Consider the following 27,497-nt stretch of genomic DNA (forward strand, 5'->3'; position numbering starts at 1 on the left):
AGTATATAAAAATTGTAAAACGGCTATCTTCAGGGACAGAACTAAGACTGACTCAATTCTAACAGGCCACTGAGCAGCCAAATGGTAGCTAGTTTCAGTATCTAAAGAGTTTTTTAAAATGCATTTATTCAGCATAGATGAGGAAAGTTACAGAAAGATCTCAATCCCTGTATATAATGCCCTTACTAATCCATCAGGAAACATACTTTGTATATTTTCAAATGGCTCAAGGTTGGTCCTGTTGAGTCATTTGCAAACCTTGAAACAACTCAGAGTTACTGTGTTTATAGCATTCCTTTAGCATTATTCACTATTTGTATTGTCGTAGCGCCTAGGAGCCTTAGTGCTGAAGGAGGTTTGCATTTTGTTCTAATGGTAACAAATTAAAATCAGAACAATATCCAACAGTCACTATATGCACACTTCCCTCTTATCTCATTGTATTAGACACTGGACAAAAAACAAATGACACTCCCTGCCCCAAGATGTTTACAATCTACAATTAACTTTCACATCTACCCCAAAGGCTGGTACTGGACTGGAACCTGGGAAATCTGATATCCTTCCCAAATAAGGATCATTCTTCCAGGCCAAGAAGCAATTTGGCATCATCTCACTTTGAACAGCTGAAAATTCTAACAAAGGATGTGGTTCAACTAAACCGTTTTTGGAAGAGAACTCCACAAGAGTTGGAAGTGTGTTGTAACGTTTTCTGAATTGAAACCACAACAATGTTGGATGAAGTTTCACAGTGTTCAGAGATGTTCAAAGCTGTTTGCAGTGCTCTCTACAGATATGATTTCAGATACAGCTAACAAAACGTTTTATATTATCTATCTATAGTCAAAAAATGGCCTCTAAAGAGTATAAAAAAAGCAGTGACACAGCGTATAAAATTACCTCTGTCTGGGCCTTTGGTTCTCCAGCTTTGGCCTTTTCAAGCAGATCCTCAAAGAGTACTTCAGGTTCTTCTTTCATGGCTTCTGCAAAGCAACCCAAGAACAAGACTGATTTATTAGCAATACTGAGTGATTTTCGTGAGTCCTCAGTGCATTTGACTGGAGAATTTAAGGAGCACACCTAAATGTAAAGCATGATGTTTTATAGAAACAGCAATGCAGTTCTAGCAAGTTATTACATTTATAGCTGTAATTACTCAAACCTTAACTTTCACTGGAATGCGACTCAAGATGCAACATTTCCATTTAAAAAATCCTTTAAGATAATATGAAATTCAATTATGTTAACCAAGATGTGTCTCAGAAAACTTACGTGTTATTTGGCATCCTTTACAAATATTAACACATTGTTAACACTATCTCAACTACTTATACAGAATAAAACTGTCAATCAGAAAAGTTTTCTTCATTATATGTGATAAAGTATCTGTATTTGTATTTAACAATACTATGGCTTGTCTGTATTAGTAATCTTGTCACTGTTCAGCCCCCCCAGAAAACAAGAGTCCCTGAGCCCTTAGGGAATTTGTTCTTTTGGGCAGAAACAGGGCCTTTCAGAGTTTTGAATCAGAGGAATGAGAAGTTACTCTTCAAAAACACATTCAGTGCATTTGAAAGATCAGTTTTTTAATTCTCGGAGTAAATGAAACATCAGTATCAATGTCTTTTTCTTTTTAATCAACTCATTGTTTTGTATCCTGTCCCACATTTCTGTTTGCCTCCCTATTCTTTTCCACGTTTACCAGATATCTTCATCAACGATTTAGATGTCGGCATAGAAAGTACGCTTATTAAGTTTGCGGACGATACAAAACTGGGAGGGATTGCAACTGCTTTGGAGGACAGGGTCAAAATTCAAAATGATCTGGACAAATTGGAGAAATGGTCTGAGGTAAACAGGATGAAGTTCAATAAAGACAAATGCAAAGTGCTCCACTTAGGAAGGAACAATCAGTTTCACACATACAGAATGGGAAGAGACTGTCTAGGAAGGAGTATGGCAGAAAGAGATCTAGGTGTCATAGTAGACCACAAGCTTAATATGAGTCAACAGTGTGATACTGTTGCAAAAAAAGCAAACATGATTCTGGGATGCATTAACAGGTGTGTTGTAAACAAGACACGAGAAGTCATTCTTCCGCTTTACTCTGCACTGGTCAGGCCTCAGCTGGAGTATTGTGTCCAGTTCTGGGCACCGCATTTCAAGAAAGATGTGGAGAAATTGGAGAGGGTCCAGAGAAGAGCAACAAGAATGATTAAAGGTCTTGAGAACATGACCTATGAAGGAAGGCTGAAGGAATTGGGTTTGTTTAGTTTGGAGAAGAGAAGACTGAGAGGAGACATGATAGCAGTTTTCAGGTATCTAAAAGGGTGTCATCAGGAGGAGGGAGAAAACTTGTTCACCTTAGCCTCCAATGATAGAACAAGAAGCAATGGGCTTAAACTGCAGCAAGGGAGATTTAGGTTGGACATTAGGAAAAAGTTCCTAACTGTCAGGGTAGTTAAACACTGGAATAGATTGCCTAGGGAAGTTGTGGAATCTCCATCGCTGGAGATATTTAAGAGTAGGTTAGATAAATGTCTATTAGGGATGGACTAGACAATATTTGGTCCTGCCATGAGGGCAGGAGACTGGACTCGATGACCTCTCGAGGTCCCTTCCAGTCCTGGAGTCTATGAGTCTATGAGATCAGAGTGATTTTTAGCTTTCATTCCTAAAAAGAAAAACAACAATGCTGTCCATGTACCCAGCTAAAACCAAGATAATCAGATTTTTGCATAATCTTAACTCATTTTGTGTTTATTAGGAATCCCATGACCTGATTTATCTTGTGAATGATGAGCTACTACCTTCTAGTTTCTTGGAAAAGTTGAAGCTTGGCAGAACTGTGAAAGCTCTGTGAGGAGGCATCTTAAAAATTCTCACTACTTTGATTTCAAATATTAAGTGTCAAAATTTAGACGCTCATATGGATGTGAGTGAGAGAGATTAGGGTGGGGAGGGGAGAAAGAGTTGGAAAAATTACCACTTCACGGGAAGTAAAGCACCTTAATTAGCCAGCCCAGAACTGTAGACTAGAACTGGCGGGGAAGAGTTTCCAAAAAAAAATTCTAGTTACTCATTGGGATGAAACAGACCATTCAACATTTGTCATGACAAATGAAAGAGACCTGCCCCGCCCCCCGAACAGCCAATAGCCTAGTGGTTAGGGTACTCACCTGGGACGTGGGACATCAAGGTTCAAATTCTTGCTTTGCCTAACTTGTATCAGGAACTTGAACCTGGGTTGTCTCCCATAACCCAGGTGAGTGCCCTAACCGCTAGACTATTGGCTATTCTGGGGGCTCTCTCTCCATCTGATCCAAGCAGCCTTCCTGTTGAAAGTTTTGTGAAATTCATTCGCAGATTCCAAGGCCAGAAGGGACCATTGTGCTCACAGGACACAGAGCTTCCCCAAAATAATTCCTAGAGCATATCTTTTAGAAAAAAAAACAGTTTATCTTGAATTTAAAGTCATCAGCGATGAAGAATCCACCAAAACTCTTCGTAAACTATGCCAATGGTTAACTACCCTCCCTGTTAAAAAATTTACATCTTATTTCCAGCCCGAATTTGTATAGCTCCAACTAGCAACCATTGGATTGTGTTGTACCTTTCTTTGCTAGATTGAAGAGCCCATTATCAAATATTTGTACCCCATGTAGATACTTATAGATTGTAATCAAGTAACCTCTTAACATTTTTTGTTAAGCTAAATACACAGACTCCAGGACCTCACTCTAAGGGCTCCTCTATACTGCATGCTAAATCAGCAACGCTGTGATCGATGCAGCAGCGTTGATTTAGCAGGTCTGGTGAAGATGAGAGAGCACTCTCCCATTGACTTCAGTAGTCCACCTCCCCGAGAGACGGAAGGAAAGCCTCTCCCACCAATACAGCATGGTGCAGAAACCATGTTAGGTCGACGTAAGCTACGTCACTCAGGGGTGTGTGATTTTTTTCACCTCCAAGCAACTTAACTTACATTGATTTAAACGGCATTGAAGAACAAGCCTAAGACAAATTTTCTAACCCCTGGGGATCTTCTCTGAATCTTCTCCGATTTATCAATGCCGTTCTTGAATTGTGTGCACCAGAACTGGACACAGTATTCCAGCAGCAGTCGCATCAGTTTCAAAATAACCTCTACTTCTACTCAAGATTCCCATTTATGCGTCCCAAGATTGCATTAGCTTTTCTGGCCAGAATCATGCAGGGAAGCTCATCGTCAGCTGATTATTCATCATGACTTCCCAATCTCTTTCAGAGTCACTGCTTCCCAGGATAGAGTCCCCCATCCTATAAGTATGACCTACATTCTTTGTTCCTAGATGGCTACATTTACACTTAGCTGCATTAAAACGCATATTGTTCACTTGCGCCCAGTTTACCAAATGATTCAGATTGCTCTGAATCAGTGAACTGTTCTCTTCATTATTTACCACTGCCCAGTTTGTGTCATCTGCATATTTTATCAATGATTATTTTATAATTTCTTCCAAGCCATTGATAAAACTGAAATAGTGTAGGGCCAAGAACTGATCCCAGCAGGAATTCACTGGAAATCACCCACTTGACGATGATTCCCCATTTACAAATTACATTTTGAGATTTGCTAGCCAAATTTTAATCCATTTAATGTTTGCCATGTTATTTTTATATCATTCTTGTTTTTTTAAGCAAAATGTTGTGTGATATCAAGTCAAATCTTTGGAGAAGGATAAGTATATATCATGATAACACTATTAGCTGTATCTATTAACACTATTAGCTGTATGTGAATTTTAAAAGTGTTCTGATAATGTTTAACAGAGTAAACATAGGTAAAACTGCACATGTAAGAAACTGCAGCGTAATCACGTCTGTGAATTAAAAATAGATAAAGTCGTTAGAAAGCTAGAAAAGATGGGTTTGAAATAACTCTAGACCGGTACTGACAGGGAAGGAATGTTAACATGCAAATGAGCCACTAATACAGATGTATAAGAAAAGATAGTACCTTAAACAAAACAATGAGTATATAGGGAAGGATTTAAAGGATGTTCAGGAAACTAGTATAACAAGACATCTGATTAGGAAAGTGGAAACAGCTAGCAATGAAATGTGGGCGGGGGGGGGAGAACCCCACAAACCATCCTAATATATCAAAGGCAATGACCTGTTTGTGGCATGGCAATTTCTTAATACTGGAACTGTAGATACGACTAAAGGAAATTCAAAGTGGGAAAATGCCTGGGGTTCATAACAAATAAGATGCTGGAATAATGGACAAAAATAAAAGGAGTAGATTAGTGCCAGATTAGGCGCTACTCAAGAGTCTATTATGCTGAGAAAAGATGCAAGCTAGATGAAACATGGATCATTCCTATGGTACTAGCAGCATCAAGTGAGGCATTAAGAGTGTATAGTGTTCGGATCATAGATATACTGGAACCCTATCATGGTTAAAGGAATATGTCCCACATCCTCAGATACTGTTAAGGATGGCCTAGGGGAGTCGGCAAAGCCCCAGATTCCTCATGTTGATCCAAGAGGTGTGGTACATCTGGTTATGTCGTGATGTACTGCAGAGTCCATTCCAGCATATGGGTTCACCTAGGATGAAGAAACCTGAAATTGCATAATATGGCTGAGGCAATGAGGAACAAGGTCCAGCAAAGGCTGGAGAAGCCAAATATTGGATAACCTTGTGGGTCAGATACTTCTAATATGGGACACAAACATGTTGTTATGACTGGCCACTGTTCCGCTTAGTTCCAAGAAAGGTAACTGGAATAGCGGATAAGGTAAATTTTTTTTAGTTCCTCAGCATGAAATCCACAATGTATCAGCTGAAGCTAGTGCTGCCCTAGACTCTGTGGTACAGCTAAGCAGAGTCATCGCACCACTGTATTTAAATGTGCAGTCCTTAATGAGCAGACATCCAGAACATTCACTAATCTTAAGATAGGAAAGTCGAAATATTCAAAGTGACATAAATACACTGGGAGATGCCCCATGGTGGGAGTTAGCATACAATATTGAGGGAACATATGTGGATATGGATGATATCAATGGGCTGTGTAATTGTGCAAGTCATACTAATAGCAGTGTTAAATGCATTGATTTGAATTTAAATTAAATTTAAGTTAAATTTGCATTGGTTGGGGAAGAAGAAATGTATATGAAATACAGGTTTTGCTGAAAACAGCAAGGATTCTATGGCTTCATGGTGGGAAGTGTTGGGAGGGAAAGTACATTTAGCGCTGATAGAAGTCTGCTGAGAATTTGAAGAGTCTCTTTTGATAACATTAAAGAGCATGTGCATAAGAACAACTGTGCATATATAAGAAATTGTAGAGTCATCATGGTTGTGAGAAAAAGAAAAGATAAAAGTAACTAAAGCTAGGTAATGCCAGTTTGAACTAACGTTAAATCAGTACTGACAGGAAAGGAAAGTTAATATGGAAATGAGACACTAATACGCATGTATAAGAAAAGATAACAAAAGACTTATTTATAAGTTTGTGTAACAGAGGTTCGTGTAACAAAGAGAGGTTTAAGCTGTATTGTCCATTGCACTGTTCACTTGCTGAATGTTTTGACATAATAAATTTGTTAGACCGTCTGCTGAGTAAGTGAATCTAAATCCAACATTAATTTTTAGTTCTGTGATCATTCCTTTTTATTAGACCTTGTCCTAACAGAAGGAAGCCACCTGGGTTGGCTGCAACACTTTTTAAGTTAGGAAACTGCCATCTATAGAATTTAGAAATTGCAAGGATTTTTTTTAGTATTGGCAGCAACAGATCTCCAGCAAAATGTCACTCAGACTGAAATCCCCCATGATTACACAGCATTTCCCCCCTACATGTTATACATAGGTGCATAAGAAGATGGTCATACTGTTCCTTAGCATGATTTGGTGGTCTGTAGGAGATACCAACAATTACTTCATGATACACTCCTGCTAAAACTTTAATTTCTGTCGAAAAACTGTTTTGTCAAAAGATTCCCAACCAGTTCTACCGTAGCCACATGTGAGCTGCAAGTTCCAAAGCTGATTCCAAAACCTCACCTGCACCACACAATCTTACAAGGTCAGCAGGCACGGCACTATACTGGGTAAGCTTCATATTTAAGGCATAAGCAGAATGAGAAGATAGGGTTAGTAACTGTTTATAATCATAGGAAGAGATTTAGAGAAACATGCTGGTATCCTCTCAAAGAAACTGACCTCAGCCTCTGTCTAACATGGATGGCAATAATGGAGGGGTTCAGCAAGCATGCCATCAAAATGAGGCACTGTATCGTGTCAGTTATTTTCAAAGAAAGGGGAGATATGAGGATAACACAAAATTTTAAATTAGCTAAATAAAAATCACACCAAAACAGCATTTCAGAACCTCTAAATCTCACTGGTACTCTTTCCAATTAAGATCTGGCAGGAAGTCAATTGTTTCATTTAACTGGCTATATTTTAACATGAGCACACCATGAAATAAGTACTCTGAGACCTCCGCCATGTCACAGTTTTGTCTACCAACCTCTACTTGGTAGAAGTCTAATATTTTATAGTATGTCATCTGGCTACATGATGTAAACAATCATCAATCACTATCATCATCCAGTTCTTTATCTTTACAGATCACGATTCATATATTAGTGCAAAACAAGTAAATATTATCCCACTTAAATTAACTGCTAAGTTTTCTTTATTTTAGATATAACCTAGAGAGCTGAACACTGAAGTGGATGACTTTCCAGATGGCAATGCTCAGCTGCTGCACTCCACTCACGGGCTCAACTTACAAACAAAAAAATTACTGAAAACAAACCCCATAATGTTTAAAGAAACTGGAATTTACCTCACTCTGCCTATCTCAGTTGTAAAACATGGGTAAAGATTACGCCTCTCTTTCTGATTTTTATTTTTAAAATAAAAAGACAGCTTTAGTTTAATCATAATTTGCAGCCATACTGGTCCTGGTTCCCATCCCCAACATTTTTCTATCCCTCATGACACTTCTTGAATAAAGTGAAAATACTGTAGCAGTGTTAAGTTATCTAAAGCAAAATTGGAAAGTCTCTAAAGGGAAAACCACTATAACTGGTTTGGTAGCACTAAGTCTGAACAGTGTTCAGACTATCTCAATACACTTTATAAAAAGTTAAGTGATTTTTTTGTTTTTAAACAACATAACACAAAATGAGGCACCGAAAGCGATTTGTCAAAAACCATGCGATGGGCCAGATGCAAAGACAGGACTGCAGTTCAGATCTAATTTTCAGCATCCTGTTCTAACCCAATAGGCCACTCTGAACCTCACTTCATACAAAAATATCGCAATATATCATTTCCACGTATGTTCTATAAACATCAATAGATGGGAACGATGGTGGGTATAACAAACCATTAAGACTACATCTTTAGACTGTTTTCTGTAGTGGTAGAACAGAGGTGAAAAGCCCACATCTGGCATGTTCTGGAGAGACTAACTGAGCAAAGCTTAAAATACTAGCAAGAAAGACCAGCAGAACATTAGCCTTATTGAAATTTAAAAGAAGAAACAATACGTTTCCTTTGTCTACTGGCAGGCCTAACACAAAAGATTGAATGAAGGGATAAAGTGTAAAAGATTCAAGTTGGGTGGTTACCAATTTAGGTCAACCATTGAAGTTAGAAGCACCAAGAAACATTTGAGAACTAGGATGGATGATGGAAACAACTTTTCAGACATTGGGAGGACAAATACACACCACACAAGAGCAACTATGCCAATCTTAAAATGGTTCAGTGACAGTTTGTAATCTATCATCTTTGTTCCTTAACATGTATTTCATTAGAAAACCTCTTGATATATATTACTCCCACAATAAAGTGTTACAATGGGAATGCTGTCAGTAAAAGCTTTTAGTTTCCAGCCTCATTAAAAACATTGAATTTTTTTAAATGCCAAATTCTACTCCATCTTGAATATAAAAATTTTCCAGAAAAAATGAATGCTCCATGCATAAAATTTCACGCATCTTTTCTGATAATTAACACTTCTGGCTGTTTGGTATCAGTAGAGACATCTATCAGTTACTGCCCTACGTAACAGCACTGGCCTGAGGAATGATCATTCATGTGACAGGATGCAAGTGAAGACACAACTGGGCAGGTGTTACTTGTAATCCACCTATAAGATAAAGCAGAGAGAAAGGACAGTTTTCAGTAGTTAGGGCAGTAGCCTGGAAAGTGAGAGATCCTTGTTTGATGTGAGAGTTCCAGGTGCAATTCCCAGCTCTGCCATGGACTCTCTATGACTTTGAACACATCACTTAATTTCTCTGTGCCTCAGCTTCCCAGCTGCCTCTCTCTTCTGAGATAAATATATTAAAGATTATGTGGTGTTCAGATGCTATTGGGATGAGGGCCATATAAATACCTTAGCTAGATAATTCCTTTTGAAATGTAATGCTATTGTCAGACGATTTTCGATGCATAACAGTTGCTACAATAAATTAACTATAAAGTGCAATAAAGTTATCTCAGGCACAAGATTTTTTGTGAAGCATCTTTTTGCTTTTCTTAGCTCGCCATTGCAATGGAACACAATAAATGGCAGTCACTAAACTGAATGACGACCATTTTTCTGCAGGCTGCTACAGAAAAGTGTCGGTTCATCTTTACCCTTTTGGTCTATAGAAGGACAGCATCTGTTACAGTAATTTGTCACATGGAAATCCACATTATACTAAGTAAACATTTACTTACAATATTTTGCTCCCATTTAGAAGCTAGTTTTATTTCTTGAACTCCCCTAAGCTGAATACAAACATCAAAAGACTTACTCAGAAAACAAAATTTTCTCTTCAAATATTGCACAAACCAAGAGGAAACAAATACCCTGAAGGGTCTAACGAAACGGGTCCAAAATACAGGCTACTAGTTTTTCACATCATTTGTGTGCTAAAGAAGTGTGTCGAAGTTGAGGCAAATACAAATGATTTCCGAAGTGCATGGGAGTGAGCAGATGCATATTTTTCACTCCGCTGCTTTTATGCCCTCATGTTACTAAAAGATATTTTGATCCCTGGATGGCTGCTGAAGTATTTACTGTAGGCATGTAGGTGTTTCATTTAAAGGTTAAAGCTGTCACATCAAATATGCTTCAGGAGGAGGATTCAGAGTTATTTAATCAGAAATGCTTTGTGAACGGCTACTGAAAACCCTCCATAATGAAACCTATAAGAGGTGGTATATTTCACAATATCAGGAATTGTGTACAAATTTTTTTTTTTAACTCTTCCAAGTTTCAACAAACTAACTGAAATTAGATTTTAAGCTATTATTGAGATATGGCTATGTCATAAACAGATAGCTAAGGGTTAATGTCTCTTTCACCTGGAAAGGAGTAACCTGAAACACCTGACCAGAGGACCAATCAGGAAACAAGACTTTTTCAAATCTGGGTGGAGGGAAGTTTTGGGTGTGAGTTCTTTGTCCTTTGTCTTGTGTCTGACCCTCTCGGCTATGAGAGTGATTTTTCTATCTCCAGCTTTCTACTCTTCTGTTTCCAAGTTGTAAGTACAAAGATAGGAAGACCATAGGTTTATATTGTTTTCTTTTGTATTTACATGTGTGTAGTTGCTGGAATGTGTTAAATTGTATTCTTTTTGGATAAGGCTGTTTATTCATTTTTCTTTTAAGCAATTGACCCTGTATTTGTCACCTTAATACAGAGAGACCATTTTTATGTCCTTTTCTTTCTTTTTTATATAAAGCTTTCTTTTTAAGACCTGTAGGAGTTTTTTCTTTAGTGGGGACTCCAGGGAATTGAGCCTGCAGCTCACCAGGGAATTGGTGGGAGTAAGAAGTCAGGGGGAAAATCTCTTTGTGTTAGATTTACTAAGCCTGACTTTGCATACCCTCTAGGTGAAGAGGGAAGTACTTGTGTTTCCAGGACTGGAGACGGGGAGGGTGGAGTCCCTCTGTTTAGATTCACGGAGCTTGCTTCTGTTTCTCTCTCCAGGAACCCAGGGAGGGAACACCTGGAAGGGAGAAGGGAGGGGGAAATGATTTATTCCCCTTTGTTGTAAGACGCAAGGAATTTGGGTCTTTGGGGTCCCTAGGGAAGGTTTTGGGGGGGACCAGAGTGCCCCAAAACACACTAATTTTTTGGGTGGTGGCAGCTTTACCAGGTCCAAGCTGGTAACTAAGCTTGGAGGTTTTCATGCTAACACCCACATTTTGGACGCTAAGGTCCAAATCTGGGAAATATGTTATGACAGGCTATTAGACCAATTTCTGTCAAAAGGTAGACACGTTTATATAAATTCTCATAAAATACTTTCAAAATACAAGCTAAATGTAAATATAGTTTTTTATATAATAGAATAACTAGAGCAAAAGCTACCAGACCATTATCCTTATTTGGTTTTTAGAATTTTATACAGTACTTCACATATGGTATTTGCTTGAAAAAAATAAAGACACAAATTAAATTTACAATACAACTATGTAAAAATATATTTGTTAAATATCCATTAACTATAACCTGTCTTAATAGGACTAGCACAGAGTGGCATTCAAACACGTTTCAATAAATTCTGTGAAAGTTATCCTTAACTTCAGTAGAAGGAGGCACTTATTTTTACAGCATCTATCCTCCAGCCATCCGATTCCACTTATCTGCAAAATTTAATATAGAATGCGGTAGCAAAATCTCAGGTATTAAAAACACGACTACACGGCATTTACTAGTAAATACTAAGGATAATTAAACTACATTTGCAAAAATAAAAAGCACATTATGATTAGGCTTGGCAGAATCTGATTTGTTATAATTTTGGTAGATATTACCTATGTTTATTTTTCAGCATTTTTTTCAGAAGTTTATTTAAATTTTCACAATCATAGGAAATTATGGGGCAAAGACAATAATTATGTAATGAGAGTAGAGACAGATGAAAAAGTTCAAGCTTTATAGCCATTAAAACACAAATTGTAAACATCATTTGTCAAAACAAGCAGAATAAATAACCTTAAATCAAACTCTAATAAATTCTCAAGCAGCATTATTTTGCCTATCAGTCAATTTCAATTATGAACAATAGAAATATTTTTTCATGGGTTTGTGGGCGTTGGGTGAAACGGACATTTACCAACATTTACAAATAAAAATCTAATCCTTCCAAGCCTAATTATGATGCAGTACATCCTCTCCCCCCCACATATTTGTTCATTTATTTGCTAATTTACAGAAGCCAGAAGTCTGCTAATGTGTCTCCTAGTCAGATTGAGCTTGTGATGTTTTTTACTGCGTAACATCTAAGTAAAAAATATGGAGAGAAAACTTTGATTAAGCACTGTGTATGAACACCATCTTCGGGAGACAGCAAGATAATCCTCTTCAGCATTAACAGAGTCAGAGCTTAAGGCCAGACAGGACGACCAGATCATGTAGTGTGATCTCCTATATAGCACAGACCACTGAAAACCTTCACACTATACCCAACAACCACAATTAAACCTAAGTATTACAGCGGTCACAAGATTAAACTATATAAATGTTCAGAAAAGAGCATATACATCTGGAAGGGGCAAGCCTTTCTGATGCAAGAGTCTAAGATGTAAAACATTTCCTAGGTTCACCAAAACTAAAAATGGCAGAAATATGATATAGGTTATACTATATTATATATATATATTAACCTGTCTAATTTCACAGAGCAAGTCAATGGCAGTGGAATTCCAGGTTCACCCATTCCCATTGTAGGGCAAGATGGAAGTCTAAGTCAGTCATAGTAACTAAGTTGACTCTAGTCACATACATCAATTTAAGCTGAACAGCAGAAAGTATATTACACAGACATATTAACACATACTTCAGAATATACTACCATTGTTTTTCTTTAATGCACGCTGCATTTTATATTATAGGTATTTATATGTTGCCCTCTACTGTAACAGGTGGGTCCCTTCCATTTGCGAATTTTAAAGTGCTTTACGAAAGGTTAGGTATTAATATTTGTCTTTTACTGGTAAGGAAACAGGTAGAGATTAAGTGATATGCATAAAGTCACAATAATAAATCAGTGGGAGTCAGAAACAATAACCCAAACAACTGCCTCCTATCCCTGTTCTAACCACTAGACAACGCTTTCTCCCCAGAAAAAGAAAAAAGCTTTCCAGGACATTTTTTAAATTAAAGTTATTTAACATACATAGAGAGATAATGCAGTATAAAGCACAAAGGAAGGAGAAATAAGCATGTTTACTGGGTACATACTTACCAACTATAGCAGCCTACACATGGGGCGGAGGGGTTTCTAGGTGTAGGAGGGGTGTCAAACTCACAACCTTCAAAATAAAAAATCATAAGCCTTTACCATTTGAGCTAAAGAACTTCTTGTTTGGCTGTGAGAAAGTGATCAGCTGTGAGAAAGTGATCACTGTCGTCAGTGGGGCTAGAGGGAGTCATGCTTTCACACATACTAAGCCAGTGTATTACACAAACACAGGGCAAGGATCTGAAGTCCTTTTGGACTGGAAACTTCAATAAATAACTAGATGACATGAGCACCAACTTATGCACTAAAGAAGCTTCTCAAACAGGAAGCAATAAGAGAGGTAAAAATATTCATTTGCAATATATGTAACTTTAAAAGAAATTATAGGTTTTACAAGTGAATGTTAACACTGCATGGAAAGTACTATTGAACAAAAGATCTTAATGCAATAGGTGACACCCACACTAAGTGCATGAGGGAAACCTGTTTGGCATACCCAATTTTCATGATCACGACTACAAGCATCGTATGTGGGCTCAGGGGAGAAAGTGACAAGGACTTGTAGAAGGAGGAAGAAATCAGTGTTTGGAAAAAATTTAGATGGCAAAATATGAAAATTTCTGTACTAGATTCATTCATTTTAACATCACAGCAGATACTTCAGAAACACCCTCTCATAGTCAGGGAGAGCCAATAAATCAACCACAGCTATATGTGTAAATATGCAAGTCAAGTTCACACTTGGCCAATAGTAACTAGCTTCCGGTCTATTTAATACATAGCTAGAAAAAATGTAAATATGAGTGTTTTTGCATCATGTACAAAGATGCTTGCCACTGATAAAACTCACAAGCAAGGGGGTCAAATAAGAGTTGTACCGGAAGCATTAAGTAATAATGTGTTCCTGTTAACTCACATCAGAAAGAAATCTTGTAGTTACCATGCCTAGTCCTCTGAAAACTTCAGCTCACTCTTCAGCAGCGATCAAAATAGGCTAACAATGTTAAGAGCTATTAGGAAAGGGAAAGAAAATAAGAAAAAAATAGCTTCATGTCACTATATAAATTCATGTTGTGCCCACACCTGGAATACTGTCTCCAGTTCTGGTCAACCCTTCTCAAAAAGGATATAGTGGAATTGGAAAAGATTCAGAGAAGGGCAACCAAGATGGTCAAAGGTATGGAATGGCTCCAAACAAGGAGAGACTAAAAGGATTAGAGCTGGTCAGCTTAGAAAATAGATGACTAAGGTGGATATAATAGAAGTGTATAAAGTCATGAATGGTGTGGAAAAAGTGAACAGAAAAGTGTTTTTTGCCCTCTGACTCAATACAAAAACCAGGAGTCACTCGAAATACAAATAAGAGCAAGTACTTTCTCACACAATGCACAATTAATCTGTGGAACGCATTGCCTTGAGATGTTGTGATGGCCAAAAATATAACTGAATCCAAAAAAGAAGTTCATGTAGGATAGATCCACCAATGGCTATTAGTCAAAAGCATCAGGGATGCAACCCCATGCTCAGGGCAACCTAAACCTCTGCCTGCCAGAAGAAAGGAGAGAAAGACAGGGATGGATCACTCAATAAATTGCCCTGTTCTGTTTGTTCCTGCTGATTCTCTAGTTTTGGCCACTGCTGGAGACAGGATGCTGGACTAGATGGACCACTGATCAGACCCAGTATGGCTGTTCTTATTTTCTTCCTCCTCCACCACTACCAGCTGCTGTGACAGCTTCCAACTGTTACAAGTACAGCGTCTGCTGCTGTTGCTTTAAGGATAGCATCAGCGCAGCTTAGAATGTTTATATGTTCAGTTATTATGGCAGACAGACAGAATTCTCCTGAAGAATATAAGCAAGAGAAGGAAATGGGAATTTGTTTAACTTTCCTCAGTCAGCAAAAGCTGAATGGAATTTAATCGGACATGAAAAGGAACTTTTGTTTCCTGAGGAAGTTCCTTTTGCCAAACATTAAAGGCCCGCTGTAAACAATGGAGGGCTGAGAGCTTCTCAAAGAAAAGGTAACAAGAATATTTTATAATGGAAAGAGCTAGGCAGACTATGGGTAAGACTATGAGTCAGTCACAGATTCTGTGATTTTACAAGACCTCCATGACTTCCTGAAAATTCCAATAATTCAGCCCGGTGGCGGAGGGACTCTGGCTTCAATAAATCCACAATTTATTGTTTATTATCCATGTCCAATCTGTGACTTTACAAAAATACTCATGCCAAAATCGTAGCCTTAAGTATAGGGTCACTATTAGCTACCCCTCATAATAATATTGAACTGAGATGGCAACCTCTCTCATCCCACATGTTGAGAATTCAAAAACAAAAATAGTGTGTGTTTGTTTGGGATGGAAGTAGCAGCACTCAGGAGATAAAAAAAAAAAAGAGAATTACGAAGTGATGCTGCATTGCACTCTATCCAGTAACAGCCTGTGGTTCTTTAATCGGGATGGTTTGAGCAATGAAATAAGCTACTTTTAAACTCCCTTCCAGATTCTAGATGCAGATAAAAACATATGATAAAATAAAAGATTTACTTTACAAACAGGTGCTGCGGAAAACATAGCTACAAAATATATGTAAAAGTAAGGAGTTTGACATATAGTCCTTTGGGAGGGCGAGATTGCTAGAAGTGTGATTTAAAACGGTTCTCTCTGGTGCAAATTTAGACTATTACCAATGCACTTTTTGAAGAGTGATTTGTACATTCTGTAACAAAAATTAGTGTTCTAATCGCATTTAAGTGTCATCAGATTGTACTATTAAGCATTCAGAAGAGCCAGTTTCAGCCTCCCTGGAGAAATACTCCTACTCACATTCCACAGGTTCCAAAAAGTTCTCTACTGTTCTGCATTGTGCTTATAGACTCATAGACTCATAGACTCTAGGACTGGAAGGGACCTCGAGAGGTCATCGAGTCCAGTCCCCTGCCCTCATGGCAGGACCAAATACTGTCTAGACCATCCCTGATAGACATTTATCTAACCTACTCTTAAATATCTCCAGCGATGGAGATTCCACAACTTCCCTAGGCAATCTATTCCAGTGTTTAACTACCCTGACAGTTAGGAACTTTTTCCTAATGTCCAACCTAAATCTCCCTTGCTGCAGTTTAAGCCCATTGTTTCTTGTTCTATCATTAGAGGCTAACGTGAACAAGTTTTCTCCCTCCTCCTGATGACACCCTTTTAGATACCTGAAAACTGCTATCAGGTCCCCTCTCAGTCTTCTCTTTTCCAAACTAAACAAACCCAATTCCTAATATAGGAATGAAGTATTTAAAAGCAGATCTTAGGCATTATGTTTACACACATGCTTTATAGAATAACGAAAGCATGCACACAGACATAGGCTCTGACTGGAGATGGTCACAACCTATTTTTGCAAAACATTACTGCTGTTCTTCAGCTAGCTCTAGCCTTGAACTCACTAGCTGCTCATTCAGGAGGGTAGACTTTTTTTGCATGGGTGGGTTCAAGACTTATCAATTCCAACTGAGCTCTGTCCAGGCACAGAGGTCTGCCAATATCAAGGTGATACATAAAAGTGCAATATTATATTTTAATTCCACAAATTCAGCTTCCATGTTACATGATCTTAGGGTATGTCTACACTGCAACTGGAGGGTAGGGTATGTCCACACTGCAGCTGGAAGGTGTAACTGCAGCACATGTAGGATACATTTTGTAGTCTGATTCTTTAGTGGTTAATAATTATTCCTGATTGCTGATTAACACCAATATAAAGAGCTGGGGGTTGTAGGGTTCTAGTCCCAGAATCAGATACAACAGAATTAAAATTAACAAGTTCAATATTTGGTGGGAAACCCCATCGTGTACAGCAACAACACTCACATTGAAGGCAAAGCAAAGCACAATTAGAAAATACAAGAAAGCTCCAAACCAAATAAATAGCAGTAATACAGAATTAGTGATATCTTTGATATCATTCTTGGCATATGCTCATATACCTATATACTCACATGCTTCCTTTGATATGGTAGTGATAGAGAAAAGACCCGCTCTGTCCCTGACATGCCAATCAAGTCCAATAGTCCAGATCCAGATCGACCTACCTGATCAACTCCCTCTACATAGTGGCCTGGTCTATTATAGGGTCTAAGGATGACTGTCATGAATATTCATGCAGACACCCAGCCTCCCATCTCCACATCTAACTTGCTCACTCTAATAATGTTGGGGTGCCTTTATCTTATAGGTTACCATATTAATGGCTTTACCTTATGACCATAGATGTCAATTAATTGCCAATGCAAATTTGTGGTTGGGCATCTGCCAACAATTTTGTCCTAAAATATCCAAACCTGATATCAGTTTAAGGTTCTTGCTGTTGCCTGGTATCTTTATATACAAACCTCCTCCTTAAACACTCTATTCCCAATTCTCCAAAACTTTGGGGCAACTGTTGGGCCATCTATCTATGCTGAAGTTCATAGATCTCAAGCCTTATGCTAACTTGTTTAAACCAATGTCTTACAGGAAACAGGCCTGTTGGTTTCTTGCATTATTGCTAAGTAAAATAAAATGCGAAAGCTAGTTCTATGGGCTACAGTTTACACTAAACCCATGGTACTGAGTCTCAGAACCCAGGTCAAAGCATAAGAAAAGCAGCTTAACAGACAATACTAACCATACTAGTAAATAAAATTTAATATAAAGGCTTTTAATACTATAAAAGGCACAGTTAGTGTAACCTTTCAAGCAGCATTTCAATTTGTTGAGCAAATGAAGCCTGGAAAATATTTTATATATATATATGTGAATAAAGTATTTTCAAGATGAATGTTGTCAGACGTTCTATTTTCAGTATCATGTAGGGGCACATTGACAGGGCTGTTAAGAGTCTAGAAACTCACTCCCGCTTTCTCCAGGAGCAGTAGCGTCTTTGTAGTTATTTTAATTGTCCTAGTCACACCACAACTGCAAATCATCAAATCGCATTAAGCTCCAAAGGGAGCAACTTCTGTAGCCCCACAAAATGAGGATAAATCATGAAGAGAGCAGTAAAAAAAGTGTGTAGGTGGAAAAATGAAAGCGATGATATCATATAGGCTACATATTTAAAAAGTTATCCAAAAAAGCAAGATTCTAAAAGGCATTACAAGAAAAATCTGCATTTCTTTCCAGTGTAGCTATTATTGTACAATGAACATTTAAGTCATTTAAAATAATTCACACACACAACTATAATTATAAAAACAGCTATGCCTTTTTTTTTCTGCACAAGATTCTTTTTGCAGACATATCCCTCACCAAACTCTTGATCTCTATATTCTAGGGTTGGGATAAATCATTAATATAGCCCATAAAACAAAATCTTTATTTAAAAACAAGTGATAATTTTTACTTAGCAATTTATTACAGAATTTAAGAAATCCAAGCGCTTAAATAGTTAAGATCATAAATCTGGCATTCCCCTCATACATTTATAGATTTTAAAGCTAGAAGAGACAACTATGATCCAGTTTGACCTCCTGCACAACACACAATTTCAATAATTCCTGAAATGGAGGGAATTATTCTTCCTTATTATATAAGTGAATAGTACTGAATTACAGTTGAAATAGAGCATCTTTTTCTTAGAAAGACACACAAACTCAGTTTAAAGATTCCAAGTGATGATCAATGTGATATGTTCCACCAGTTAATTACCCTCATGGATAAAAGCTGTGTCACATCCAATTTGATTTTTCCAACCTCAAGCCACTGGAACTTTACACCTTTGACCATTACATTAATGGTCAAGTGATTAATTATTAGATCACAACCTTAAAAGAATAGTACTGATTTGGGTCAGTTACCAGAGATCTCAGAAAACCAGATTTCACACCACAAAAAACAAGACCTTGGAATTTCATTTCACTTTTGAGGAGTAGCTGATGCTGTTTTGGCAGTAGTGACTGAAAGTATTCTCAGTCAGCTTCACTGGAAAATATTTGTATCCAGTTTTCAAATAAATGGACAGTTTCCCTGTGTTGAAGGCCACTCCTTGCATCAGCCAATATCAAAACTTCCCCAAGTTTTAATTTTTGTAGTGTAATGAGAATTTTGTAGGGCAGACAGAGGGATACAAAGAAACGTTAGAAACTTATTCCCCCCCCAACACACACACAAAAAAACATTTAAAAAGTTTTACTCTCTAAAATTACCCCCAGATGCTATAGTTGTCAAAGATATTTAACTCCACAAATGAAAAGCATAAATATCTTTTGAGACGGGAGTTACCAGAGGAATTAATATACATTTTATCATTGAAAATGGCTGCAATTAACTTTGCAGATGCTAACCTCCATATATATTAAGCCACTTACATCTACACTCTCAGGTCTGGTCCCAGAGGTGAACGTTACAGAACAGATAATCATCAAGTGATCCATCCCCTGTTGCCTATTCCCAGCTTCTGGCAAACAGAGACTAGGGACACCATCCCTGCCCATCCTGGCTAATCACCACCGATGTACCTATCCTCTGTGAACTTATCTAGTTCTTTTTTGAACCCTGTTATAGTCTTGACTTCATCTGACTGCTCAGGATTCCAGAAACCTATTTTATCTTCTCTAATAGACTTGTCATAAACAAAACGCCTGTAAGAGCAAATGCACAGAATTCTTAAACCCTAAAGCCATAACATCCTCAAAATCCCTTTTCAAACTCCCCATACAAACTGTTACACTTTCTGATTCCCCCCTTTGCCTACTAGTCCCCTCAAACCCTGCTGAGTGGTGGAACACAATGGCCATGGCAGATAAGTATTTCTGCTGTGTACAAGGGAATATACACAAAAACAATCTCCTTCACTCCATTCTCTGGCTTTCTCCAGGCCCTAGGATGTCCCTATCATTAACCGGGAGGAAGCTTATCAGTCAACGTCCTTTAGGAGAGACTGTTGCATTAACTGGTCACAAGTTATTTGCAAGCTACCACATAAAAGTTATCGTAAGTGAGACGGAGGGTCCAGACTAGTCTTTGTAGCCAATTCCCATGTTCTCCAAGGTATTGTGTACTTTCACCGCCTTTTGCAATTCTGAGGAATGCCAGGACTGTTTTTGTTTTAAGCTGTTACTAGCTTTCCTGTATACTGCAGACACGTATACAGATGACTCATTGATTCCAAGCTCCAGAAACCTTAATCAATCATGTATGCACATCATTCACTGACAAATTCCCTGTCAAGGCACATTTTTTGCTAAATCAATAGAAAAAGTTAACTACTCTGATTTTTATTTAGTATTCAGCCAGTACCAGTTCTCTCATTCCTAATTTATACACAAACTTATTTCTGCAGGTGCTCTCCAGACAGACTTTAACCATTCCTGACAGGGGGAGGTGGGAGAGAAAGTTTGTTCTATTGAAAACAGACTCTATGCTTTTAGGTTTGCTGAGTCTCTGCCAGTTGCATGTTGAGGTTTACATTCAAATCAGTACTGATTTATATAAAGAAACCTCATGTTATTGTTACCACCCACTGTGAAATCAACTATTTGAAAAACGTTTGAAAAGCAAACAGATTCCCTAGCAGCAAATTAATAGAGGTACTGAGAAATTGCATGACTTGTTGATGCAAGATTCCTCAACACAGGAGCTTGATCCAAGGGACTACTTGTATTCTCAAAGTTAAGCATGTGCCTGAGTATTTGTTGGATTGGGGCAGAGTGCTTAGCACCTTGCAGAACTATCCCCTAGATCAAGAGAAAGAAGTTACCCAGAAAACACAAGTTCTCTTGACATCTCCATAAGGTTATTATACCCTTAAACATAGCATATACAGATGAAGTTAGGGAAAATATACTACACGGATACACAGATTCCAAGGCCATTGCGATCATCTAATTTGACCACTTATATAATACAGGCTGCAGAATCTCTCCAAAATAATTCCAAGAGTTTATCTTTTAGAAAAACATCCAATCCTGATTTTAAAATGGTCAGTGATGGAGAATCCATCTGGACCTTGCTGAGTTGTTCCACAGTTAATTACTCTCACTGTTAAAAATGTATGACTTATTTCCAGTCTCCAGTTGTCTAGCTTCAACTTCCAGCCATCGGATAATGTTCTACCTTTCTCTGCTAGACTGAAGAGTCCATTATCAAATATTTGTTCCCCAAGCAGACACTTATAGACTAATCAACTCATCTCATAATCTTCTCTTTGTTAAGCTAAATAGACGTGCTCTAAAATTTTATTGGCAGGCGTATGGAAGTGCTAGAGTCACAAGGGAGTTATGTAGGCCATCCCAGACAAATGCCAATATGTTTATACCATACTATCAAGGCATACAGAGCTTGAGATACTGTAAGCATGTTTTAAAGTAACATTCTTAAAAGAACCATAGTGTATATAAATTCTCCCTCCTCACAATAAGTCTAAGTCATTACTACTCAGAAATTACTGCTTCTAAATCACTTCAATACAAATTTAAGTCTGTAGGATTGACAGAAATATGTAAAATATATGTAATGGGTCAGCTGAAAGTGATCAGTACCTTTAATGTTTTGCAAATTCTAACTGTATTTCATCTGGAGTTACAGTGAAAATCCACTGAAATTATTAAAAGTTATATGCAGAGCTACTTATTGTAGATATTTCTGAATGACACTTTGGTGGACTTTCCCATTCTCCTCTACCTGTTTACAGTTTCAGTCACCACCAAAAAAGGTATTAATGACACACAGCAGCTACTCCAAGTTACTGACTCATTAATCCACCCAAGTAAAAAGTCAACCTCTGCCACTTCATGAGGCGCCTGCTATCTTATGTTTTTCCTTTCAAAAACGGAAAGACTATATAATTCAACATTGCTACTTACAGCCTGGATTCCTCATTCTTCAGTGGCCCATCAGCAACAAAGCATCTCTCCACTTAAAAACAACTTTAAGATATTCTGATTTCCATCATTCTCCACTGGGAATACCTTCTCTTTCAGTGTTACTTTGCGAAAAACATTAATGCATTTTGCATTAATGCATTTTGAGTAACCTATTCTTCTTTGTAACCAGAATCTCTTTAAAACTCTATCAATATCTCTCTTTTATGTTTAAAACTTTAATGTGTCAAGTTGGGGCAGAGAGGAACTTTGTTCCTTGTTTCAAATAAGGCTTTAGGTTGGGTTTTGTTATACGTTTGGTGGTACTTTTGGAGGGGACGGGGGGTGGAGGCAGACTTTCCTTCCCCAAAATCCAAGGAACTAGTATTATGGTAGGTAGCATTTGTTGTAGAAAAATGCAAAGAAATTCATAGCGCATGAAATAATTTGATCCAGACAGACACATTGCCTAAATTAAATGTAATCAATCGTGCAGGAAAAAGACTCAGGCATCCTGGTAGACAGTTCAATGGAAACAAATGACTAATCTTCAGCAATGTACAAAATGTTGGGGTAAGTTATGAAAGGGACAGAGAATCATATTGAAAACATACTACTACTGTATAAATTGATGGTATGCCTGCATCCTCAATACTGTATTCAGTTTTTCTCATATCTCAAGAATCGTAAAAGAAAGAGAAAGGTTCCAGAAAAAAGGGCGACTAAAGTGATTAGAAGTATCAAAAAATACTTCCAAAATGAGGAGAGTTAAAAGGATTAACATACATAATTTAGAGAAGAAACATAATTATTATACAGGTTATTCATATGCTCCCGTTTATCCTCACAATACAAGAACAAGGGCACATTCAATAAAATGGAGAAGCAACATATTTAAAATCAAAAGTAAATGCTCTTTTTAAATTAACTGAATGCATCGAGGAGGGATAGCTCAGTGGTTTGAGCTCTGGTCTGCTAAACTCAGGGTTGTGAGTTCAATCCTTGGGGGGCCATTTAGGGATCAGGACAAACATCTGTCTGGGGATTAGTCCTGCTTTGAGCAGGGGGTTGAACTAGATGACCTCCTGAGGTCCCTTCCAGCCCTGATATTCTATGATTGTCTCAATTACATCTCTTTGCAGGCTCCTTGGTATTTGACAAAGAGTTTAGTAGGATTTTATAAAATTAGACGTGTATACAGAATCAGAAGTTACCCAGATTGACAGGAAAGGGAGAATATCATACCTGCCAGCATTCTTTATATAGAATACCAGTAGACTGATAGGAGGTATTTATTTTCATAATTTTGCATAATTCATGAATAGAAGCCATGCCTTTCTGTTTTAAAATGATACTATAACAAAAGCTGATATATTTCAATGCTACATTTTTCATATTGTTGCTATTCTCTTCTTCATGTTGAAGAGTACTAAGAAACTGGGGGATGAGGGAAAGGGGAAACAAGTACCTGCTAGCTCTAATCCTAACTTAATAATCACATAATTAAGGTCAAAAGTGTCAATTCTTCAAAAGCTCTGTACTACTTAATTAGTGGGTGGGATTAGAAAACAGATAATAATATATTAAGGATGCAAATTAGAAAGTCAGGAATTCAACAAATCATTCCCCCCTCCAAAATTGGCTTACTGGCCCAAGGGAACTGCCTTAATTCCAGAGTTACCCTTCCCTAATTAGGAGAAAACTTTAAATCTGAAAGCTGTGGGCGTAAAATCAAAGATGTGTTTGCTTAAAATTATGTTTTGTGGCACTCTGGAGAATCAATAATTTTAACTGTTAGAAGTTAGGGAAACAAAAGGTTAGTTGCTTAGATTGTAAACTCTTGGATCACAGAATCTTTGGTCAGGGTCTGTCTTTTTTGTTATTGTGTGTACAGTACCTAGCATAATGGGTCCCTGTTTTCTGATTAAGGCCTCTAGGAACTTCTAAACGAGAAATACAAGACTATTTTAGAGCTGGGATTATTAGTATACTTGAATCACTTCAATTTCATATGGAATTCCATCCTAAACCCAGAACAAGAAAGAGCAGCAGTTTGTAGGACTGAGGAAACCCAGACAAACACAAATATAGGTGCTTAGTTTTATGCTTATGAATAATCTCAGGGACTTCAATAGGACTACTCACGTTTGTAAAGTTAAGCAAGCGTGTAAGTATTTGCAGGACTCGGGCCTAGATTTAAAAATTTTATTAAAGATAATGTTAAAAAGTATGTAATACATAATTATTAATAAATTAATAAATATTAATTAAAATTAATATAAGTTTTAAATCTAGGCCCCAGTCCTGCAAATACTTAAAAGAGCTAAAAAAACCCAAAAAACAGTGGCCTGGTTAAGTCTGGAACACACAGGTGTGGTATGTAGGTGTGATTCCAGACTAAGTTTAAAACCTAACTTCAGGGGTCCAGAATACTGCAAATGGACACGTGTCTCATTGAGGAACTATGGAGAGAGCACCTTCACTTTCCATTACTTTTAACAATGTATTAAGTCTCTCTCCATGCAACTTGAAAGAACCATCTTGAGTTTCAAAATGTATCATGAATTCTGATCAGAATTTCTACATATCTAACCCAGAGGGTGCAAACTAGGGCCCGTGGGCCATATCCAGCTTGCAGGACCCTTCCTTCTGCCCCTCGAGCTCCTGCCAGGGAGCGGGGTCAGGACAGGCTTGCGGAGGACCCAGCCCAACTCCCCGGCAGTGCGGTGAGCAGGGCGGAATCTAGCCCCTGGCCTATCCCCTTCTGCTCTCCTCCCTTCCTGCCTCCCTCGCAGTTGCAGTCCCCCCCGAGTGCCTGGGGGCAGCACGGCTATAGTGATCAGGTGCTCCAGGGCGGCGCACTCAGGGATGGGGAGCAGGGGGAGTTCCGGGGGGTGCTGCAGGAAGGTGGTCAAAGGGCCTGGGCCCTGCTGCCAGCGACAGAGGTAGAGCAAGCCAGGGTCCCCTGCTACCCCCAGCATGCTTAGCCCTTGTCCCCAGCAGCCAAGCTCAGACAGGGAGTGAGCCCTGCCTGACTGCCAGGGACAGCAGTCAAATGAGCAGGGGAAATGCACAGGGAAAGGACTGAGCCCTGCCTTCCCCCACCCCACAGGTAACATGGGGCAGGGAGAGCAGGGAGGGTTGGATAGGGGGCAGTCAGAGGGTAAGGAGAAGGGAGGATTGGATAGGGGACAGGAGGCCCGGGGGGATGGTCAGGGGGCAGAAAGCAAGGGTGTTTGGATAGGATGCATGAGTCCTGGGGAGCAGTCGGGGTGGGAATCGGGGGGGGGGGGGGGCTGGATGGGGTGGGGGTTCTGGCAGGCTGGATAGGGGGCAGGGGCCAGACCATGCCTTGTTTTGGGGGAGGCATAGCCTCTCCCAGCCTTCCCCACCCTGCCCTCCATTCAATTTCTATACCTGATGTGGCGCGAGGGACAAAAAGTTTGCCCACCTCTGTACTAACCCATCCACATTTTTCCATGTGAATTCATTCAAGAGCATAGGTGCACTCACACATGCCAATCACAACATGTGGTGTACCTCGTCTAGGGCACTTAATTCCCCAGCAACAACTAAGTGGGTGAAGCAAGACAATCACAATACTCTCAGATGAACTCATACAGAAAAATAAAAGAAAAAACACCATATCATCCATGAGCGAACACTTTTCACAAAGCAGTCACTGCATATCAGACCTCTCAGATCTCGTCCTCAACAGAAACCTTGCACAACACCTTCAAAAGATAAGCCCGAGAGCTTAATTTCATAACTCTGCTAGCCACTAAAAATTGTGGACTTAAAGACACTGGATTTATGGCTTATTACAACAATCTGTAATCCACTAACCCTCCTTTATCCTACAAAGGCAAAGTTGTTAACTGCCTAACTCACCTAGAATGGTCTTTTGCAACAAGCGTTAACCCCTTATGCTTAACAATCTTGTATATAGCTGACACTGGAGTACCTTTCCTAGACCTAAAAAGAGCTCTGTGTAAGTGCTAAACCTTGTCTCTTTCATCAACAGAAATTGATCCAATACAAAATATTGTCTCACCCTATTGTCTCACTAATGTGTAATCTAGTTAATTTTAAGAAGTTAGTTAAAAGCAGTTTCTGCTATCGTATTGCCTATGTGCTTGAATCCCCTTATTTTCTGTGGTTAAAAACCTCCTCTCTCTTTCTTGTTGCTGTGTGAACACAAACAGAGAAAAAGACAAACTACACAGGGGAAACAGAGACAATTATACACAAAACAAACAAGAAAATTTTCTCTCTCATCTTCCATCTTACAGCATGTAAAAAAATTCACACAGGAATGTATTTTTCAAATTGAAGATGTCCCTTCAAGTATAGGAGTTTATTGCAACAATACCTCTAATATCTTGATTTTATGCAGATCTTGCATAATTAGTATTTCAGACTCACCACTTCTTTCAGCTCTGTCCCTGCTGTTAGAATGGCTGGCAGCTGATGGGGAAAAAGTTGCAGAGGACAATGAATCTCCTGAAGATGAACCAGGTTTCTGATTACTCTCACTATGGCCCACAGTAGCAGCTGCATTTAGCTGAGACCTTCCTTGCTGTGGCTGTGGGTGAGAAGGACTTGAGGAAGGATCAGGATCTGAATCCATTTCAGCTGCAAGCAAAGAGTTAAATTTATAATTAATACATAAGCACACACTAATAATTAAATGGCATGCATCCTATGTAAAACCAAAGTGCAAACCTCTTTAATCCAAAATAAATATTATGATTCTTGTTCTGACAATATGTACAAAGAGTCAATCAATGTAAAAGCATTGGCAAGCGTGCTAAGGCATCTTTTACACATGGAATTATTCAGGAATCAGTGGCAGCTCTACGTATTTTGCCGCCCCAAGCAGGACAGTCAGGTGGCTTTAGTTGGCATGCCTGCGGGAGGTCCGCTGGTAACGGTGATTCGGCGGCATGTCTGCGGGAGGTCGGACCCACTGCCGAAACTGCAGGACCGGTGAACCTTCTGCAGAAATGCCGCCTAAGGCAGCGTGACTGCTGCCCTCACAATGACCTGCAGGCCACCCCAGGCACACGCTTGGTGCGCTGGTGCCTGGAACTGCCCCTGTCAGGAATAGCTAGTGCAGGGGTCAGCAACCTTTCAGAAGTGGTGTGCCCTGTCTTCATTCATTCACTCTAATTTAAGGTTTTGCATGCCAGTAATACATTTTAATGTTCTGAGAAGGTCTCTTTCTATAAGCCTATAATATATAACTAAACTATTGGTGTATGTAAAGTAAATAAGGTTTTTAAAATGTTTAAGAAGCTTCATTTAAAATTGAATAAAATGCAGAGCCCTCCAGATCAGTGCCCAGGACTCAGGCAGTGTGAATGCCAATGAAAATCAGCTCGCGTGCCACCTTTGGCACC

At 38.7% G+C, this 27,497-nt stretch overlaps 1 protein-coding gene across 4 annotated transcripts in view; it reads right to left on the reverse strand.

Annotated features, from left to right (window-relative positions):
• The window catches only part of WFS1 (wolframin ER transmembrane glycoprotein), a 47,197-nt gene that overhangs the window by 16,279 nt on the left and 3,421 nt on the right, over window positions 1-27,497 (reverse strand). For all 4 annotated transcript variants that reach the window (XM_030564076.1, XM_030564078.1, XM_030564075.1 and 1 more), the window contains exons 2-3: window positions 26,521-26,730; window positions 901-983 (exon numbers count right to left, since the gene is read on the reverse strand). In XM_030564076.1, coding sequence (XP_030419936.1) covers window positions 901-983; window positions 26,521-26,725 — 288 coding nt within the window. In that variant the 5' untranslated portion in view covers window positions 26,726-26,730. The remainder of the gene's footprint in view (window positions 1-900; window positions 984-26,520; window positions 26,731-27,497) is intronic.

This window comes from Gopherus evgoodei, chromosome 5, assembly GCF_007399415.2.
Source record: "Gopherus evgoodei ecotype Sinaloan lineage chromosome 5, rGopEvg1_v1.p, whole genome shotgun sequence".
Lineage (NCBI taxonomy): Eukaryota > Metazoa > Chordata > Testudines > Testudinidae > Gopherus > Gopherus evgoodei.